The sequence below is a fragment of the Zea mays genome, chromosome 9, assembly GCF_902167145.1.
Source record: "Zea mays cultivar B73 chromosome 9, Zm-B73-REFERENCE-NAM-5.0, whole genome shotgun sequence".
In the NCBI taxonomy this organism is placed as follows: Eukaryota; Viridiplantae; Streptophyta; class Magnoliopsida; order Poales; family Poaceae; genus Zea; species Zea mays.
The window spans coordinates 152,429,450-152,450,707 of NC_050104.1; the positions used below are offsets into that span (position 1 = coordinate 152,429,450).

The window sequence follows — 21,258 nt, forward strand, 5'->3', positions numbered from 1 at the left end:
CGGTGGTTGAGAAACCAATACCAGCTATCCTTATGAACTGTGACAATCAGACAGTGATTGCTAAAGTGACGAGTTCTAAGGATAATGGAAAGTCATCAAGACATGTCAAAAGACGATTGAAGTCTGTCAGAAAGTTGAGAAACTCCGGAGTTATAAGTGTGACTTATATTTCAACAGATAAAAATCTGGCAGATCCTTTTACCAAGGGACTACCACGTAATGTGATAGAAATCGCATCGAGAGAGATGGGTATGAGACCCGAATAAAGTTGCCATGGTGGAAACCCAGTCTATGTGATCGGAGATCCCGTGAATTAGGTCCTGGGAAGAACAAGCCATTGGTGAACTGAGGAGAGTAACTTTTGACCCTCTCTAAGTAAAGATGCAATACTCTCAAATGCTGTAAGGCAGGTTGGCTTTGTGCCTTAATGTGTTCTGTTGGCTTGTATTAGCGAAGATGTTGTCCTGCAGAACATTCTTTGAAAGAACACACCTATATGAGTTAGACTGTCTAACGTCGCAGTCTATGAGATTTGGGTGATCTCTAGTAAACTCATGAAGAGACCTTGGAGTACGACGTATATGCTCCACCCGAGAAGGGGACTACTGGTAGCCAAGTACTGGTCATGACTTCAAGTGAAACCCATTCACGCAAAACTTGCAATTCAAGGCATAGTCCATTGTCCAAGTTGTGGGTTGGTGTAACTTGGAGTTCTAGGCGGAAGTTCAACTTAACAGTCTCTGCTGAAAAACTAGTATATTAAACGGTAGTGAACAGTGGCGAAAACTGCAGATGGGCATTTGAGATCTGGTGGGGGATTGTTAGGATTTATGGGCTTGGCCCAATTAAGAATTTCTAATAATTTTAGGAAAATCTCAAAAGCCCATATAAGTGGATGGCAAAGGGATAGGTGGAACCAATAGCACCATATTGCTAGCTCTTGTGGAGTAGAGCTAGCTTAAATATGGAAGCCACACTCACTCACCAAGTCATGGATGAGAGGAGAGAGTGTGGAGAGCCACACGCGCGCGCTCGCTCGCCTCGCCTGGCCTGGCCGGGCCGGGGCAGGGCGAAGGGCGCGGGCGCACGACATGCGCGTGAATGGTCCGCCGAAATCCGGCCCCTCGCCTTGCGGGGGCGCGGCTACCTTTTGCCGTTTGATTTTTTGGTTTCTTGGCTGTTACGCTTATCCTAACCGATCGCTACAAAATCTCAACTGATTGCGAGATTTTCGTGGGCGGATAAGCACGGGGGGTCGCGGACTCGACCCTATAAAAGGAGCCCGGCAGCCAGCCTCCAAATCATCCCCAGATCCCAGTTCGCTTTCGCCTCTCTTCATAGCTGAGCCGCCTTTTAGTTCCCTTCGTCCCGACCGCAGAGGTGCATCTGCGATCAGGAGAGCAGGTCTCCGGAACCCTTCGTCTTCTAGATCCTGCACCGGGAGAGGGCGAATAAGGTTTTTGGGAAGCGTCTTCACGCGACTGCTCGTGATCTTCTGACATCGTCGACCCAGCTGATCCTGGCGCGCGCCAACAATCAGTAAGTCTAATCAGTACGCATCATCTGATTTGGCTTTTATTTCAGTTCTTCTGATTTGGTCATGATTTATATTCGGAATTTAATTTGGAATTTGTCTAATTATTCAACAATCCAAAAACCTTATTGTAGACAATTTCCTAGTTTTTCTATGGCTGCTTTTGCCGACGCGCTGAAGCCAGAAAAGTTTAATGGTATGCACTTTAAGAGATGGCAAGTCAAGGCCACGCTCTGGCTTACTGCTATGAATGTCTTCCATGTTAGTAAAGGCAGACCTGAGGGTCCACTGACTCCTGAACAGGAGAAAGAGTACGACCATGCCAATACTATGTTCACGGGAGCCGTTCTTAGCGCCCTTGTTGACCGTCTGGTTGATGCGAATATGCAGTACACAGACGGGAAAGAGTTGTGGGATGCACTTACTACTAAGTATGGTGCATCAGATGCTGGCAGTGACCTGTATATCATGGAGAGCTTTCATGATTATAAGATGGTTGATAATCGCTCTATTGTAGACCAAGCTCATGAAATACAGTGTATAGCCAAGGAGCTCGACCACCTTAAGATAGTCCTTCCTGACCGATTTGTGGCCGGATGCATTATTGCAAAGTTGCCTTCTACATGGAGGAACTTCGCCACAGCTCTGAAACATAAGAGACAGGAGATATCAGTTGAAAATCTGATAGCGTCTCTGGATGTTGAGGAGAAAGCTCGGGCTAAGGACACGGGATCTAAAGGAGGCGAGGGCCACTCCAGCGCCAACATGGTTCAGAAGAACCACAACAAGGGCAAAGGAAAGCCAAAATCTAACAAGCCCAACAAAACTACCAACTTCAAGAAGAAGAAGAACAAGGCTGAATTGACATGTTTCGCATGTGGCGAGGCGGGTCATTTTGCCAAGGATTGTCCCGATCGAGCGGATCGCCGTGGCAAAAAGGGCAATGTCAACACAGTGGTCGCTAGCAATGAGGAAGACAAAGGGTATGGTAATTTACCTTTCATCTTCTCAGTATTTCAATCACCTAGCTGGTGGCTTGATACTGGTGCTAATGTTCATGTGTGTTCTGACATCAACTTGTTCTCTTCTTATCAGGGCGCCCGGGATTCTTCCGTGCTAATGGGGAATGGGTCACATGCTTCTGTTCATGGCACTGGCACGGTGGATCTGAAGTTTACTTCGGGAAAGATCGTGCAGCTGAAGAACGTGCATCATGTCCCTTCTATACACAAGAATCTCGTTAGCGGAACCCTTCTATGTAGAGATGGGTTCAAGGTAGTTTTAGAGTCCAATAAGTTAGTTGTGTCCAAGTCTGGACAATTTATTGGTAAAGGCTATGATTGCGGAGGCTTGTTCCGCTTTTCTTTGTTAGATTTCAATAATAAGTCTGTGAACCATATTTGTGCAAATGTTGATGATCTTGCGAGTATTTGGCATTCTCGTTTGTGTCATATTAATTTTGGCTCTATGTCTCGGCTTGCAACCATGAGTTTAATTCCGAATATCACCATAGTCAAAGGTTCTAAGTGCCATAGTTGTGTGCAGTCGAAGCAACCTCGAAAGCCTCATAAGGCTGCTGAGGAGAGACACCTGGCACCACTAGAACTCATACATTCTGATCTTTGTGAGATGAATGGTGTGTTGACAAAAGGTGGTAAGAGATACTTCATGACATTGATTGATGATGCGTCTAGATTTTGCTATGTATACTTGCTAAAAACTAAAGATGAGGCTTTAGACTACTTTAAAATCTATAAGGCTGAGGTTGAAAACCAACTAGAGAGAAAGATCAAACGTCTTAGATCAGATCGTGGTGGCGAGTTCTTTCCCAAAGTCTTTGATGATTTCTGTGCAGAACATGGCATTATTCATGAGAGGACTCCTCCCTATTCACCCGAGTCAAACGGGATTGCTGAAAGGAAAAACCGTACGTTGACTGACCTGGTGAATGCCATGTTAGACACTTGTGGTTTATCTAAGGCATGGTGGGGGGAGGCAGTCCTGACTTCATGTCATGTTCTGAATAGAATTCCTATGGGCAAAGAAGAGAAAACCCCTTATGAGAAGTGGGTTGGGAGAAAATCATCACTTTCATACTTGCGCACTTGGGGGTGCATGGCGAAAGTCAATGTACCAATTAATAAAAAGCGCAAGCTTGGTCCAAGGACAGTGGATTGTGTCTTTCTTGGATATGCTTCGTGTAGCATAGCATATAGATTTTTAGTAGTTAAATCTGAAGTTCCTGATGTGTATGTTGATACTATTATGGAATCACGTGATGCTACTTTCTTTGAGCATATATTTCCAATGAAAGACATTCATAGCAATTCTAGATACTCTTCTGAGATAATTCCTGAACATAATACACCTATTGAGAGTTTTGAACAGCCACATGAAATTGTCCTAGAGGAGGATGACAATGATGCTCCTAAAAGGAGCAAGAGACAAAGGGTTGAAAAATTCTTTGGTAATGATTTCATTGTGTACCTTGTGGACGATACTCCTACTACCATTGCAGAAGCATTTGCATCTCCAGATGCAGATGATTGGAAAGAAGCAGTTCATAATGAGATGGACTCTATTCTTTCAAATGGTACGTGGGAAGTCACTGATCGACCCTATGGATGCAAACCCGTGGGTTGTAAGTGGGTGTTTAAAAAGAAACTCAAGCCTGATGGTACAATTGAAAAGTACAAGGCTAGGCTTGTGGCTAAAGGCTATACTCAGAAAGAAGGAGAAGACTTCTTTGATACTTACTCACCTGTTGCTAGAATGACCACTATTCGAGTACTACTTTCTTTGGCTGCCTCGTATGGTCTCCTTGTTCATCAGATGGATGTAAAGACAGCTTTTCTTAATGGAGAGCTGGACGAGGAAATCTATATGGAACAGCCTGATGGATTTGTAGTAAAGGGTCAAGAAAGCAAGGTGTGCAAGTTATTGAAATCTTTGTATGGTCTGAAGCAAGCACCAAAGCAGTGGCATGAGAAGTTTGACACTACTCTAACGTCTGCAGGCTTTGCCATTAATGAGGCAGACAGGTGTGTATATTATCGCTGTGGTGGGGGCGAAGGAGTTATATTGTGCTTATATGTTGATGATATATTGATATTTGGCACAAACATTGATGTGATCAATGAAGTCAAGTCTTTTCTATCAAAGAGTTTTGATATGAAAGATCTGGGAGAAGCTGATGTGATTCTAAACATCAAGCTGATTAAGGCAGATGGTGGGATTACTCTCTCGCAATCTCACTATGTTGAAAAGGTTTTGAAGCGATTTGGCTTCTCTGAGTGCAAACCTTCTCCAACACCTTATGATCCCAGTGTGACACTGCGAAAGAACAAGAGAATTGGTTTAGACCAATTGAGATACTCTTAGATTGTCGGTTCACTCATGTATCTTGCTGGTGCAACAAGGCCCGATATCTCGTTTGCTGTGAGCAAATTGAGTAGGTTCATGTCAAACCCCGGGACTGATCATTGGCATGCACTTGAGCGGGTTATGCGCTACCTGCAAGGTACAATGAGTTATGGAATTCACTATTCTGGTCAGCATGCAGTACTTGAAGGATATAGTGATTCGAACTGGATATCTGATGCAGACGAGCTTTATGCCACCAGTGGTTATGTCTTTACTATTGGTGGAGGTGCGGTATCATGGAGGTCATGCAAGCAGACCATTTTGACGAGGTCAACCATGGAAGCCGAGCTAGCTGCACTTGACACAGCAACCGTTGAGGCAGAATGGTTGCGTGAACTCTTGATGGACTTGCCGGTGGTTGAGAAACCAATACCAGCTATCCTTATGAACTGTGACAATCAGACAGTGATTGCTAAAGTGACGAGTTCTAAGGATAATGGAAAGTCATCAAGACATGTCAAAAGACGATTGAAGTCTGTCAGAAAGTTGAGAAACTCCGGAGTTATAAGTGTGACTTATATTTCAACAGATAAAAATCTGGCAGATCCTTTTACCAAGGGACTACCACGTAATGTGATAGAAATCGCATCGAGAGAGATGGGTATGAGACCCGAATAAAGTTGCCATGGTGGAAACCCAGTCTATGTGATCGGAGATCCCGTGAATTAGGTCCTGGGAAGAACAAGCCATTGGTGAACTGAGGAGAGTAACTTTTGACCCTCTCTAAGTAAAGATGCAATACTCTCAAATGCTGTAAGGCAGGTTGGCTTTGTGCCTTAATGTGTTCTGTTGGCTTGTATTAGCGAAGATGTTGTCCTGCAGAACATTCTTTGAAAGAACACACCTATATGAGTTAGACTGTCTAACGTCGCAGTCTATGAGATTTGGGTGATCTCTAGTAAACTCATGAAGAGACCTTGGAGTACGACGTATATGCTCCACCCGAGAAGGGGACTACTGGTAGCCAAGTACTGGTCATGACTTCAAGTGAAACCCATTCACGCAAAACTTGCAATTCAAGGCATAGTCCATTGTCCAAGTTGTGGGTTGGTGTAACTTGGAGTTCTAGGCGGAAGTTCAACTTAACAGTCTCTGCTGAAAAACTAGTATATTAAACGGTAGTGAACAGTGGCGAAAACTGCAGATGGGCATTTGAGATCTGGTGGGGGATTGTTAGGATTTATGGGCTTGGCCCAATTAAGAATTTCTAATAATTTTAGGAAAATCTCAAAAGCCCATATAAGTGGATGGCAAAGGGATAGGTGGAACCAATAGCACCATATTGCTAGCTCTTGTGGAGTAGAGCTAGCTTAAATATGGAAGCCACACTCACTCACCAAGTCATGGATGAGAGGAGAGAGTGTGGAGAGCCACACGCGCGCGCTCGCTCGCCTCGCGTGGCCTGGCCTGGCCTGGCCTGGCCTGGCCTGGCCGGGCCGGGGCAGGGCGAAGGGCGCGGGCGCACGACATGCGCGTGAATGGTCCGCCGAAATCCGGCCCCTCGCCTTGCGGGGGGCGCGGCTACCTTTTGCCGTTTGATTTTTTGGTTTCTTGGCTGTTACGCTTATCCTAACCGATCGCTACAAAATCTCAACTGATTGCGAGATTTTCGTGGGCGGATAAGCACGGGGGGTCGCGGACTCGACCCTATAAAAGGAGCCCGGCAGCCAGCCTCCAAATCATCCCCAGATTCCAGTTCGCTTTCGCCTCTCTTCATAGCTGAGCCGCCTTTTAGTTCCCTTCGTCCCGACCGCAGAGGTGCATCTGCGATCAGGAGAGCAGGTCTCCGGAACCCTTCGTCTTCTAGATCCTGCACCGGGAGAGGGCGAATAAGGTTTTTGGGAAGCGTCTTCACGCGACTGCTCGTGATCTTCTGACATCGTCGACCCAGCTGATCCTGGCGCGCGCCAACAATCAGTAAGTCTAATCAGTACGCATCATCTGATTTGGCTTTTATTTCAGTTCTTCTGATTTGGTCATGATTTATATTCGGAATTTAATTTGGAATTTGTCTAATTATTCAACAGGAACATCGGAAGAGGCCTTCCGCTTTCCCTGTAGCCACGCTACCAAATCTTACCGTATCCTTCTATCTCTCCCTCCCGCACCCGCGGAAGAAAAGCAGGAGCTGTATTCTTCAACAAGAGAGCAAGATTTCACGAGGAAACGCCAAGAGAAGAGAGCACAACGCAGAGGGTAGGAAGAAAGCACCATTCCTCTTGCCTTTGGTTCGGTGTGGTTAAAGCAAGAATAATCATCATCGAGCCATCGAATCGTCGTCACGGATTCAAGATATAACTGATTAATCCAAACAAAATCATTTAGAGAAAAACAACAACAAAAATAGATGCAAACAACCAACAACAAATCTCGTTATTCACAAGTGTAAGGGAAGGGAATTGTTGGACCCACGAGAGAAAACGCGAGGAGCTATAGAAAGAAGACGCATGTCCAGAGGTCCAGGTGTATGATCTCGCATCTCTTCGGTAACCAAAGCCAGGATGCGCACAGCTGCGACCAGGGCTTCAGAACTTTCAAAACTCGAAGAGTGCCCGAGCAGAGAACGTCTTGAAGTAAACCAATCGAAGAAACGAGAACAAGATTTCACCCTACGTGAGCATAGCGACTCGAAAAACAAAGCAACAAAAAAAATGGTTGTGGTCGTTGCAAGGAGATCGTTGCAGGGTGATGAAGGCGGCGACGCGGAGGAAAAACCAGACCGATGCCCTTTGGCCTTTGCCCTGTTATATACAGGGCGCTCGCACGGCTGAAAAGGGCAAATTACAGCTACACCCATTCCGGCCGCGTGGGCCAAAAAATGATTGTGGTCGGCCCATCCCATCTAGCTGAGGCACGCCGCCGCACGTTGACAGAGGCGTGCAGGGCCGTTGCCGTCTTTGGATGCCAATGGACCGTAGCTGCTTCGTCTCTAAAAAGGATGAACACGATACACCTGATTACTCCCGCCCGGGGTAGCTGGTGTTGTGCTTTGTTAGTTCTGAACTTCGATGCTGATTAACCTTTGCTGCAACACACTGGTTTCGACACAAGTCGGTGGTGAACAATGGCCAGTATTTTCCGACCCTAGCGTTGTGTGTTGTAACAATCTCTACCTGAAACCCTAAGCATCCTCTTTGCTCAGTCATCACGATCAACCGGAGCAATTGCGGGGAAGCAAACCAATTTCCGTTCGATGCCAATAGAGAAACCCAGCAGATGACAAGAGCATCAGAACAGAAGCACATCCGCCTCCGTTCCACAGCAAAAAGAATCATCCCTCCTTCACGACGAATGCCTAACTCTGCAAAGACTGCATTGATTCCAGGGTGCCTAGTAGCTCTAGTAGTAACTACAACAGGAGGAGGGCGCTGAAGAGCAGCGCTGCGGAGACGATGCGGACGAGTGACGAGACGTCGCCGAACTCCCGGTGCGCGCCGGAGCCTCCCTCCGTGGAGTTCGACGACGGCGCCAGCGAGGTGCCGTTCATCAACGACGTCCCGTTCTTCCCACCATAAACACAAGATCCGTGGCCTGAAGAAAGAAGCACCAGACACGCAAACGCAACACAACGAATGAGTCAAACCATGCCAGCAGCAGCAGAGGCATAATGCATGGTGATCTTCTTTCTTACTCGGGTCGGTCGTCGTGACGACCGCGACGCCGCTGAAGTAGCACGTCCCGGAGCCCATTCCCATGCCGTGGTAGTAGGCGTTGAAGGCGTACGTGGCGTGCGCCTCCACGGTGTCCGGGTCGTAGCACGGCTGGCCCTGCATCAGCACGGAGCAGTCCACCTTCCCGGGGCCGCACGCCCAGTCCAGCGCCGCCTGCAACATCTTGGGGTCCGCGCCCTCCCGCGCCACGCAGTAGGTCTGGTTCGTCGTGTCGTTGGCCAGCAGGACGCCGGAGCCCGTCAGGTGCAGGGTGTAGGCCGGGACGCCGTTCATGTCGAACAGGCCCCAGTACTTCTCCGACGTGGAGCCGGGCCGGGTGTCCTCGTCGTACAGCTCGTAGATGTAGGTCGGCACGGCCACCCTGGGGTGCTTCGGCGTGCCGGTGCTGTTCATCACGTGCCGGATGAGGTTGCTGTTGTACGTGTCGGCGTTGTCGGAGGTGGCGTCGGGCTCCGAGGAAGGGTCGCCCTTGTGCGGCCACCCGGTCTCCGTCACCATCACCGGCACGTTGGTGACATTGAGGTACGCCATGGCGAAGTAGGCGGCGTCCACCACCGCGTCGAACACGTTGGTGTAGTGCAGCAGGGTGTTGGCGTCCACGGCCTCCTTGTTGGCCGGCAGCGGCCGGAACAGCGCGTAGTCCAGCGGGATGACGCCGTTGGAGCGCATGTAGTCGTAGTAAGGGTACACGTTGAGCATGAGCGGCGACCCCGTGGACTGCAGGAACTTGAGCATCGGCACCAGCACGCTGTCCAGCGACCTGTTGAAGAAGGCCTGCGACGGCGGGAAGGAGTCGAGGATGATGGACGACGAGTGCGGCGTCGAGATCTTGATGTACCGGTCCAGCGCCGCGGCCACCAGCGCGTTCTGGAGGTAGCGCATGGCGGGCATGAGCAGCGGCGCCGCGTTGGGCTGCGCGGAGAGCACCTCGGAGCCCACGGCGATGGCCGTGATGTTGACGGCGGGGAAGTGCGCGGCCACGTTGCGCGCCACCCAGTTGGCCGCCGTCGCGTTGGAGTTGCCGATGGCCAGCAGCTGCTCGTTAGGCACGGACACGATGACGCGGATGCCGGTGTTGGAGAGCGCCGCTAGCATGGCGGGGTCGGCGTCGTAGAGGCGGACGTGGCGGATGTTCTGCGAGCGGAGCAGCGTGGTGATCTGCGTCGGCGCCGGGACCGACGACATGGCCGTGCCAATGTTCACGCCAATGTACGCACCTGCACGCGATGACAGCGACAACAAAAAAAAAAGCAGAGAAACCAAAGTGTAAGAAAATCTTTGTTGACGAAAGCGATCACAGTTATGCTATTGCAGAAACGCCAAAACTTGTAACAAATCGAGCTTGTGCAACCAAAGACACAAATACGGAGGTCAGATGTTTTTTTTAAAAAAAATATTCTGTTTCAAAACAAACCTTCCATCTTCGACGAATATTTTTTAAAAAATATCATCTTACCTTCATGATCGTGTCTTGATTGCACGCTTGTACTAATATATATAGTTGCACTTTTAACGTGTCAAGTTGGGTTTTTTATTTTTTGATGTGATTCGATTAATGCAAGGCAGGAATCCAGATAAAGAACGCATTCTTTCGAGCATAGCTGTGTGGAACAAAATATAAAATAAAATAAATGTCCGTACACGAGACAGTAGAAAACAAGAAAGGTCGAAATGCATGATATCATGTGTTTTCCTAGCGAACAAAACAAACAAAAGGGAAATCGAGATATGGGAGAGGATCAGAGGACGCCGAGATAGCTGTAAAGCACAACGCGGGCCAGCCAGCTTGGTGTACGGAGAAAGACGTTGGGAACAGGAGCGCCCATGCTGCTGTCCAGGCCATCCACAGAAAATCCTGGACATCGTGTAGTGGCCAGTGGCCACAGTGCATCTTGCTACTGCTTGCACCAGCGCACTTGCACGGCCAAGCGAGCACAGCCAGAACCCAGAACAAGACACTGCCAGGTGGTCCTGGTAACGACTCTGTTCAACCCAGCAGTCCCACGGCAGTGCACTGCTAGCAGCGGAACTCCGGGCCGGCCGCAGGGCAATCATCAGGGGATCCATGACGCTAATTACATACTAGGAGCAGTCATTAAAACCGAGCCCACCTCATGATGAACACCAAATCCAGCCACGCTCCAGGGCCGGCGGAGCAAAGGAGCGACTGCCAGTGATTACTCTCACTAGGAGGAGCACGGCCTGAATCACCGACGACGAGCTTTGCACAATCTCTGGCTGGCAGGACAGACAGGTAGGGCCCAGAAAGGGATCAGAGGTTCATGCTCTACGCTGTTGCAAACTTTTCCAACGGAAAGCTGGGTTAAATACGAGAGCTGTGTACTGCACTTGCATCTTCATCAGAGGGGTGTTGCTAAGTTTGGCCGTTGATATATACCGAGTGGGCAAGTGTTTATGTATACAGCATTCCTTTCCCCTTGGCTGCAAGTACTGGTAAATCTTATTCCAGGGACAATCTGATTAATATCATAATGACAGTGGATGTTCCTACCAACGCGCATAAACTGGAGCACGTGATGGGAGCGACGGAAAAAAAATGGAGCACGGGGAAACAAACACGGAGAAGGAAGGCATCTCAGGGGGGGAGGGAGAGGGGAGTGGACAGGCAGAGCATGGGAGCAGTAGGTCCAGTCGAATCCAAGCCCCAAAAGTTATCCGTGATGGTAAAACTTAGGCTGTTCTAGTATCTGAGCAAACTCCTTTTCAGCATTAGATTAGGAATTCATTGTATTATAACTCCAAGATTGCAATGAGACACAAGCATGCAGGCTACAATCTGAGCAGAGAACCGAGGCAGTGAATAAGAATATAATATACAGGAGATCGATGCATGCATCAAGAGGTTCAAAAGCGGATCAAAACAAAGAGCACGAGCAATCTTACCATCTTCACCGTGAACTACTGCAGCGGCCAGCAGGAGGACGAAGTAGACGAAGAAGAGCTTCCTCATGTTTGCCGCCGCAAGAGAAGCCCGGCTCCTCCCGAGAACTTGCAGCCTCCAATATGTTGTAGTTCTCCCCGGCCAGTCCCTCTAGCCACCAACGGGGAAGAAGAAAAGCACCTACCGCCTTTACTGCAACCTCCAATATGCCTGATCCAGCATTCTTCGATCGAGCAGGATGCCGAGACCAAGAGGGGCTCGGCCAAGAAGTGGAAGGGGGAAGAAGAGACGCGAAGGGAAGGGAGAGGAGTGGAGGCAGAGACACAGGTGTGAAGGCAACTTGGGGTTATAAATACGAGAATACAGAAAAGGAGGGTGTTTTGTACAAAAGCAAGGCGGGGGCGGCGGGGGCGAAACCGGCAGTGACCTCCGTCCTCCGGCCTCATACTCGCCACTGGCAGGTGGGCCCAATTTTTATTTTCCCCACATGTCAGTGAAAGGCTCCCTCTTCGGAAGCACCGCGCTTAGCCGGTGGCAGGCAGCACGGATCACGCTGCGCATATCAGGCATCCAACGGCTTAAACACGATCTCGGGCCCGCATGAGGCCACGAGGCGGTGGCGCTGGCTTTGCTCTTGCGCACCTATTCCGTCCCGACCCATACGTACATCAGTACATGTGTACTGTATCAGTACAGTTGAGATACAGATCGCTAAAAAGACTAAACCCCACCTGTCAGACACTCGGTGCGCGGTCTTTCCTAGCGTTGGGTCGCAGCGTGCGTGGGGTGAGTAGAACGAGAAATAAAAAAAACAAGAAAAGCTACCGCGCGTCCACCGAAGCGTGGGGCCAACGGCCGGTGCCCACACGTCAACTACAGCAGAGCGCTAGGCGCATGACGGCATGGGGAGTGGGGACACCGCCGCAGGAGGGGCAGCACGCTTTGCAAGGAGGAATAGGACCGGAGTACCGGACGGCGTCTGACGTGGCCCAGCAACGGTCAAATTTTGCGAGCGCCAGCCCGTCTGTGGACGTGGTTTACCAGCAACAAGCGAGGCAGCGCCGGTCGCCTCGCTTTTTTCGGTTTTTTCGACACGGGCTGGCACTGGGCTGGTTGGGTGAACGTGGGCTCGTGGCCTGGATACCGTCCCAACGGTCGTCTTGCCGGGCGTCCCAAACGACATGCAGGTCGTACGTAGGAACAGCTGCCCTCCGGCAGCGCTTTTCATCTATCTACCTGCTCGTTGGGATTTCGGTCGATGGGATGCGTGCAGTCCATGCTGATTGCTGAAAGCTTCAATTTGAGCTCATTTGTACGTACTCACACGCGTGTTAGACTCAGTTCCCTTGTGCTATCCCCGGGAGGCCGTATAAACAAACATACATTATAGTATTGTTTTGTGCTATATATTACACTGTTTTCGACTAAAGTTTAAAATATAGAGTAAGATAGAGAGTGATATAAATAATCTGCCGGAGATGGACTTATACTATTATTTATCTTATCTCATATTTAAACTTCAGTCTGCAGTACAATTCTCCAATTTTACATGATTTAATGTAGGTAGCCTTATACTGTCTTTAGCAGGCTCCCTAGTCCCTATCCCATCAATTATATTAGTTACTATTTTAAACTTCACTCGATAACAGCGCAAAAACAGTGTTTTGGACGCTCATAGGCATGCCCTACTAGAGATAGCCTTAGCGACGGATGGGTAGTTGGAAATGAATTTATTAGAAGAACGTAACAATGAAGGATATTTTGGGGACGAAGTCAGCTGACATGGATGATGCTTCCGTCATTCTCCAAAAGTTTTTTCACGTTACAACTATAGATAGTCAATTGGCACTAACAGGATAGACCAGCCCAGTCACGACACGAAAAAGCACGACTCGGGCATAACCCGGCCTGGCTAGCATAGTGTCGTGCCTGACACGGCACGGCTATAGTGTCGTGGCCTCGGTCACCATCTTGATCCGTAGCGTCGGCACGAGCACGACACAGTTGCATTTTTATTTTAAAATTAATAGTTTACATATATTAAGTATAAAAATTCAACATATAACACAATAAAACTACAACCGCGGTAGCTAGGTGGGTGTGCTTAAGTCTCTCATACGTGATTGTGTGTTCAAGCCCCGTTAACTACAATTTTTTTGCTGAATTATACAATATACTCAGATGGGCCAGCGTGCTACCGGACCAACCCGACATGACTAGCAGGCCGATGGGTCGTGCCTGGGTCGCTACCGCGACACGTGGGCCCGTTCGGCACGACCCTATTCGCTAGCCGTGCCTAAAACGGGTTGTGCCCAACACGAGTCATGCCAGGTCGGGCCGGATCGGCTCATTTGTCCATCTATAGTTACAACTCGCGGTCCTTTTATATTGTTCTTTGGACGCGGCACTCAACACCCTTAGGGTTGATTTGATGGATATGGATCCCGAGGGATCTATGGGGAGGAAAAAATCCTCCTCAAAGATCCCCTCGGGATCTCTATCCACTAAATCATCCCTTACATGGCCCATTCTGACTCGTCAATTCGAATATTTCAACCACAGGCACATCCGGTGCGCTCATTCTTCCCTTGCTTCTTCTGCAGATCAGTAGAGCCTTCTTTAATACCATTCAACCCTTCGCTCGAACATTTCCCCTCCTTCAAACGTCGCTTGTCCCCAAGCTGGCGCATATGAAAACTTGGACTTCAAATCATTGCATCCTCCCAAGTCGCCAGTGTAAGATCCATACCCGACCATATGACCTTCACATGAGCTACCACATAACCACCTCATCCAATCATTCGCTTGTGAAGCGTCCAAATAGAAACAGTAAATTATTGATATCCATAGGTATATTAGCACCAAAACATGATGTCTATCGATAACCAACTTTAATTGTGATACATGAAAAAACAGGTGAATATTGGATGATTCGGGCATTTGCAACTTGTAGGCAACATATCCTACACATTGAATCACTATGTATGGACCAAAGAACTTTAAAGCCAGGTTCTGATTAGAACGTGTGGTGACTAAAGCTTGAACATAAGGTTCAAGTTTAAGGTACACTTGATCACCCACTTGGAAGACACGCTTAGTTTTGGGCCATGCTTAAAGAGTACAAAACTTTAGATCAATTTTGGGTGAAGCGATCAAGACGGCTTGCTACAACATCCACCAGTTATATCTCAACTGAATCCTCAAGAAAACATCATATGAACTCCTTACCAGTAAAAAGTCTAATGTTTCATATTTTGGAGTTTTTTGGAGTAAATGTTTTATTATAGTTAATAAGGTTTGGATTTTGATGAAACCTTAGCACCTTTAGCTAGGCTTGAGTCAATTCGCATATTATTGGTCTATTTTACTTACCATGTTTTCAAGTTGTCTCAAATGAACGTGAAAAGTGCATTCGTCAACGGACCAATCAAGCAAGAAGTATTTATTAAGCAACCTCCTGGCTTTGAAGATGATAAATAAACCTCTCATGTGTATAAGCTCAAAAAGGTGATCTATGGGCTTAAGCAAGCGTCGATAGCTTGGTATGAATGCTTGAGAGACTTCCTTATAACAAATTCATTCAAAGTCGAAAAGCCTGATCCTATTATCTTTACTAAAACTATTGACAATGATTTATTTGTATGCCAACTATACGTTGATGGTATTACATTTAGGTCTACTAACAAATCATCTTGTGAAAAGTTTAGTAGTACGATGATACGGAAGTTTGTGATGTCTATGATGGGGGAATCAAAGTTTTTGTTAGGATTCCAAATCAAGCAGCTCAAGAATGGCACTTTCATCAATCAAACAAAGTACACTCAGGACATTCTGAAGAAGTTTACAATGAAGGATGCTAAACCCATCAAGACACCCGTGGGAATCAATGGACATCTCGACCTTAACACATTAGGTATATTTATAGATAAAAAGGTATACCAGTCTATGATAGCTTCAGTTCTTTAGTTATGTGCATCTAGACCGGACACAATGCTTTTAGTTTGCATGTGTGCAACATTCCAAGCGACCCTAAGGAATATCACTTCAGGGTCATTGAGAGAATCTTGAGATATTTAGTTCATACTCCTAATTTGGGGTATTGGTATCTCAAGGGTTCAAACTTTGATTTCATTGGACATTCCAGTGATGATTATGTCGGATCTAAGGTTGATAGGAAGAGTACATCTTGGACTTTCTAGTTTATAGGAAGGTCCTTGTTGTCTTGGGCTCAAAAGAAACCAAACTTTGTTGCCCTATCCACCGTTGAGCTTGAGTATATTGTTGTAGGTTATTGTTGTGCGTAGTTACAGTTACTCTAGATGAGACAAACCCTTAAGGACTTTGGCTACAATATGAGCAAAGTTCCCCTCCTATGTGATGATGAGAGTAAAATCCATGTGGTGGATAATCATATTGATCACGACCGCACTAAGCACGTAGACATCTGGTATCACTTTTTGAGAGATCACTTACAAAAGGGAAATGACATAATTGATCATGTAAGATTCCACAAACACTTAGCTAATATCTTCAGCAAGCCCTATATGAAAAAGGTTATGTGATATTAGGAGTGAACTAGATGTTTTTATTCTCGAAACATGGATTGAAATGTGTAGGTGTTTTGAACTAGCGCCAACGAGTAAACTTATGTATGCACGTTCTAGATCTAGATGGTGTGGTCAATGGGTGCAAGATTTATACTAGTTCGGGCATAACGTCCCTACTTCCAACCTTCGGTTGCTCACGCTACCGACACCTTGTTGCTCGTAGTAGGGGTTACAACATAGCAAGAGAGGGAAGAATCATAAGTCTCTAAGAATGGTTCTACTAAAGGTTCTATGTATCTTGTTCTACTAAAGGTTTTATTACATAGCTGTCTGGGGAGATATCCCTTTACAGATTTGAAAAGCTTATCCAATCACATCTAAGTCTATGTACTTCCGCTTCTATCGCGCGTCGACTCTTATGGAGTCCGGTCGCACCCTCCTGAGTTATCCTCCACGTATATCACATTCGGTTGCATGCATATTATGTTCTCGGATTAACATCGATCCTCTCTACGATGGATGCACACAAATAACTGCCTTGCGCCACATTCTTCGGGATCGCCTCCATCTCTGAGCGTCATCCTTTTTTGGAGAAATCTTGTTATGCCTAGACGTGGCCCATTAGTATGCATGTTGTACGACTTATTGGAAGCCTGCCAGGTAACTCATTGAACATATCCACGCTATGAGGACCCAGAGGATATCTATCTCCCACACCGACAATATGCGCCTCATATATGCATATATTGGACAACCTGGCTCCATTTATGATACTACTGTGTTGTACCATGCACTTGAAAGTGATCAAGATATATTTACACACCCCCCTCTAGGTAAACAAATGCAAAAAATGTTATATTTTTATTCACATGTTTTCAAGGTTCTAACTCAGGTATAATTGTATGTTACAACAAAGTACTATATTGATGATGTTGTATATCCAAATATGGATGGGTACTTGGCGTCGTACAAAGGCCAACAATATCATGTTAAAAAATGGAGAAATGGTCCTCCACCTAATGGTGAACAAGAGCTCTTCAATCATTTACAATCAAGTCTGCATAACGTTGTTGAACGCACAACTGGTCTATGGAAGATGAAATGGAGAATTCTTCTTAAGATGACAACATATCCTATGAACAAAAAATGATTATTGCTGCTAAAATGTGTCTTCACAATTTCATTGGGAGAATAGCAGTGGGTGTGGATTTTCAAAGTTGTGATCGAGGCCCAGACTATATTCCTACTATTACAGCATGTTATAGGCGACATGTCCTTCAGAATGCATGAGACACATCCACCACAGGGTCAAGTAGTAGGAACATGAATAGGTTCCACGATGATGTAGCAAAGACATTTTGGGAGTTGAGGTGATTAGAAAAGGTGGTTCGATATTATGTCGTGCTAGTTTTATGCAATTTATGGATTGGACATTTGAGACCATTTTATGCACTCCTATAATAGGAATATTATATGTTATTTTTTTGTAATTTTGTTTTTTATATGCATTCTTGTTATTGATTTGTAACAAAGTTGAGCTGTAAAGGGTAAAACAAATAATCGACATAGACCATCAACTCTTAGGCCCTGTTTGGAATTGTAGTATTTTTGCAGTTTTGAAACAATACTATGGTATTTGATGATACTATAGTATTGAAGCTCAAAAGGTGTTTGGTTTGTACAGTCAAAACTCAGTTTTAAATACCATGGTTTACCCAAAACTGTAGTATTTTTGGAGTTTTCGAAACTCCACTTAAGACCTCAGTTTTCTTCTCTTCTCTCTACATATACTTTGTTTTTTCCAATATAACCAAACAGATCTCAGTTTTGAGCAATACTGCAGTTTTACTATGGTAAAACAATACCGTAGTATTTATGTCATGTACAATTGTAAACTATGGTATCTCAAAACTACAGTATTTTAAAACTGCATTTCCAAACAGGCCCTTAGCAGTCAAGAATCAGTTTACTTGCCAAACGGTTTTTAAAAAATGACTAGGTAAATACCCGTGCGTTGCAACGGGAAAAAATAGTGCAATAATTACATATGTATGACCATGTGTTGTGTTGTTAATCAACATTATGGTGCCTCTAGAATTTTATAGAGACAATTGGTTGTAACCTTAAAGGTTGGGAATTGTTGATGTTCTTGATTCTAAGTGCACTCCATACTTGCTTGCTGGATTCATCTGTGGCTTGAATCTTAGCTGTGAGGAGAAAATGACATGTTGATAGAAAGTCAATAACAAAGCAATGTCTTAAGATACCAATGCCAATTAGCACAAGACGAAATGGTAAAATAGTCAGACAGTATGATTTTGATGAACGCAGACAAATCAATAAAATTATCTCTAAAAAGATTGCTGGGCATTTCAACCACACAACTACACCATTTAATTAGATAAAGTCTTATAAATAATATGTACCTCTCGTCTTCGGGGTCGTGTGCAGGCATGGTGAGGGCCATGGCCGGAGCGAAGATTGGGGCGTGGTGCGACGACATAGGCTTCTTCTTCGGGAATAGGGACAAACAAATATTGTAGACGTCACCTTTAATATACACAGTTGGAGCTTGGAGGATCTAAAAAGTACCTAACCTGAATATCTATAAAAGAAACCTCATGATATTGATCTCAACTTTACTTACTGATATGATAACCCAGACTAAGATAGGTGGTTGTAAAAAGGAGTGCAGCCAAGTCTTACTAAATTCTCCACAAAAAGTAGAAAGAAAATCCTATTAGGCTACCAAAGAGAAGGCTGGTACAAAAAAGACCGCAGTTGGCACAGAGAACCACTGAAGAAGAGTATAAACACCAACACAATCAACACAATGAAGTAATAGAAAAGATGACTAAAAGAGTAGAGAAGTCAAAAAAAATTGATTATAGTAACTACAGTATTCAAATTCATTACCATGGCTACTGAAGAAAAAGATGTATAAGACGATGGAGCTTGAGCTTCCATAGCACCCAGAGTATCACCATGATAGGAACCATTTAGAACAAGTACCTAGAAAGGAATCATTAAGAATATATTAGGATGCACAAAATGAGCATTTACAGTTAATTACACAATATTTATATTAATTTATCCCCTGTAAATACTAAATTACATATGAAATATAATAAATGAGATAAACACAGGGCTATGGTGATCAACCAAGGTTGATGGTGGTGAAGAATAAACATAAAACATTCTCTGACTATGAATTGTTTAGTAGTTCAGTCAATGATTAAGCAACGAAGACAAAGGATGTTTAGTATGGCCATAACATACCTTCAACTTAATGTTTCTTTCATTTCTTGTACTATTTTCACTACTGGCCATAATTCCATGATCAAGAGAAAATTTACGAAATGCAATCTTCAGAGCAATTTCAATTGTAGTGGATCCATTGTCTGAATAATAGACTCGAGAAGCCCAACATGAGAAAAAGGGCACAGTTCCAAAAGATAACTATGCACCGTTGGTGTGTGTACTCTATCTAAGCACGACAGATGTGTTCATGTTTAATATATCAATGTTAGGTATAAGTATTTTTTTCTGGTATCTTAAGCTGGCTAGATGCATGGGGATCTGAACAGCACTGACACTGAAGGTTTCTCTAGAGAACCAACTTGACTCCTCAAATAGTTAAACTACAGGGCTAATGAGAATTTGGTCGATCTAGTTTAATTTTACGTTTTTTGCAATCCTAATAGTTAAACTCTAGGCAGCGATGTGTTCATCAATTCATTTTGATCCCACCGATGCTAGCTTTCATGGCGAATAAATAAATTAGGCTCAGTTACAAGTGTAGGTAGCAATATGCAATTATCAAGTGACATCGCCAATATATGTAATGCATGTAGTATTCCTATAGTAACCAACAAAGTATCAAAGAGCTAGCATCCTATTATTGGAAGGAGTGAAGAAATAAAGTAAAAGCAAAATAGAAAAGAAAGGGAGCTTTTAAAATACATAATAGAATTATGCAAATTAGTTACAGCTAGATATATACACTTCATTTGATTATCTCGCGTTAACTGTCGCTGGCTTATTTATAAATGTCCACCCAATATCTGATGACCAAACTCCATTATTGTAAACTTATTGTGTTTGCACATTTTTGCTATTTTAGAGTTATCAGTTTATCGTTGAGTTCTAAAATTTTGACCATTGGATTTGTATATCAGTCACTTAAGCCACTTAATTTTAACCATCTGTTCATTTGGACCAACAGTTAATGCTCCACCATTGCCCGCTAATGTCTGGCTAGCTAGCATTCTTGGCCTAGTGCATGTCTGTAACTATGAACTACACATGCACTTCGTAGTTATGAAATCAGATTCAAATGATGAACTATCAAACAAAATACTGACAGTGCGAAGACAAGGATAACTGAATAGAGCAATCAAATTGATGAAAATGTTTCAAGCGGCAGATAGAAATATGTGTCATTAAACTACACGGTAGGCTATAGTGCTATACTAACCTGCTCTTGGCTGCCCTCCAGCCGGCACTGAACCAACAGGTGAAGACCAGCTGCCGCTGCCCTTCGCGGGTCGCTCCTCCGAGCACCTGGTACACAACAGTGTGGTGCTTGAGGGCGTCGGTCCAGAGGGAGCTCTCTTGACAGTGAGCCTGACCGCGTAGACAGCAGAAGCAGCAACCAGAGAAGGCAGACGTGTCACCAAGCCGTATCCGTATTGCATCAGCGCCAATTCAGCAAAGAAGAAGGCCATGTCCTCCATCTTCATTCCACAAGACCAGAGAAAATGTAAGCTCGCAAAAGCCTGATGAATTATGATTGGTTTACGACAACCATAAAAGAAGAAATTTATTTACCTCTTTCTCAACTTTGTTGCCCAAGGTTGCTACCTTCAGAAAATGAACAAAGAACATGTATACTATAGGAACAGTTAAGTCCCACTCCAGCCTATTCAGAATTCTCTTCTCCATCGAAAGAATCTGCTCCCTACTGTATGCACTGATATAAGAATGAAATCATTCACCTAAAAACACACATGAATGAGTTTAGAGAAACTTTAAAAATAGCACCGGGAACATAGAGCAGTCGAGCTGGTCAACTGACTGGATGGAGCTTCACTTTGTCATCTAAGGACACACATACTCAAGTGATGGAAGATTGAATTTCTAATTTTGGCTTCGAAATAAGTTCAGTAAAAGAGTAATTTA

At 45.2% G+C, this 21,258-nt stretch overlaps 2 protein-coding genes and 1 pseudogene across 2 annotated transcripts; all 3 read right to left on the reverse strand.

Moving 5' to 3' along the window:
- Positions 1–7,230: 7,230 nt before the first annotated feature.
- LOC100279076 (uncharacterized) lies at positions 7,231–7,961 on the reverse strand. Its single transcript, NM_001152127.2, has one exon. It carries the CDS (start codon positions 7,797–7,799, stop codon positions 7,335–7,337), a length of 465 nt encoding a protein of 154 aa, NP_001145599.2. The 5' UTR covers positions 7,800–7,961; the 3' UTR covers positions 7,231–7,334.
- Positions 7,962–8,126: 165 nt separating this feature from the next.
- Positions 8,127–11,820, reverse strand: LOC100283770 (glucan endo-1,3-beta-glucosidase 3). The gene is made up of 3 exons (NM_001156669.2): positions 11,533–11,820; positions 8,589–9,845; positions 8,127–8,488 (listed from the first exon to the last, which is right to left on the reverse strand). The coding sequence occupies exons 1-3, from the start codon at positions 11,597–11,599 to the stop codon at positions 8,307–8,309; spliced, it is 1,506 nt and encodes a 501-aa protein (NP_001150141.2). The 5' UTR covers positions 11,600–11,820; the 3' UTR covers positions 8,127–8,306.
- A 7,229-nt stretch (positions 11,821–19,049) lies between these two features.
- On the reverse strand, positions 19,050–21,021 carry LOC103648882 (cyclin-B1-1-like; annotated as a pseudogene).
- Positions 21,022–21,258: the final 237 nt, after the last annotated feature.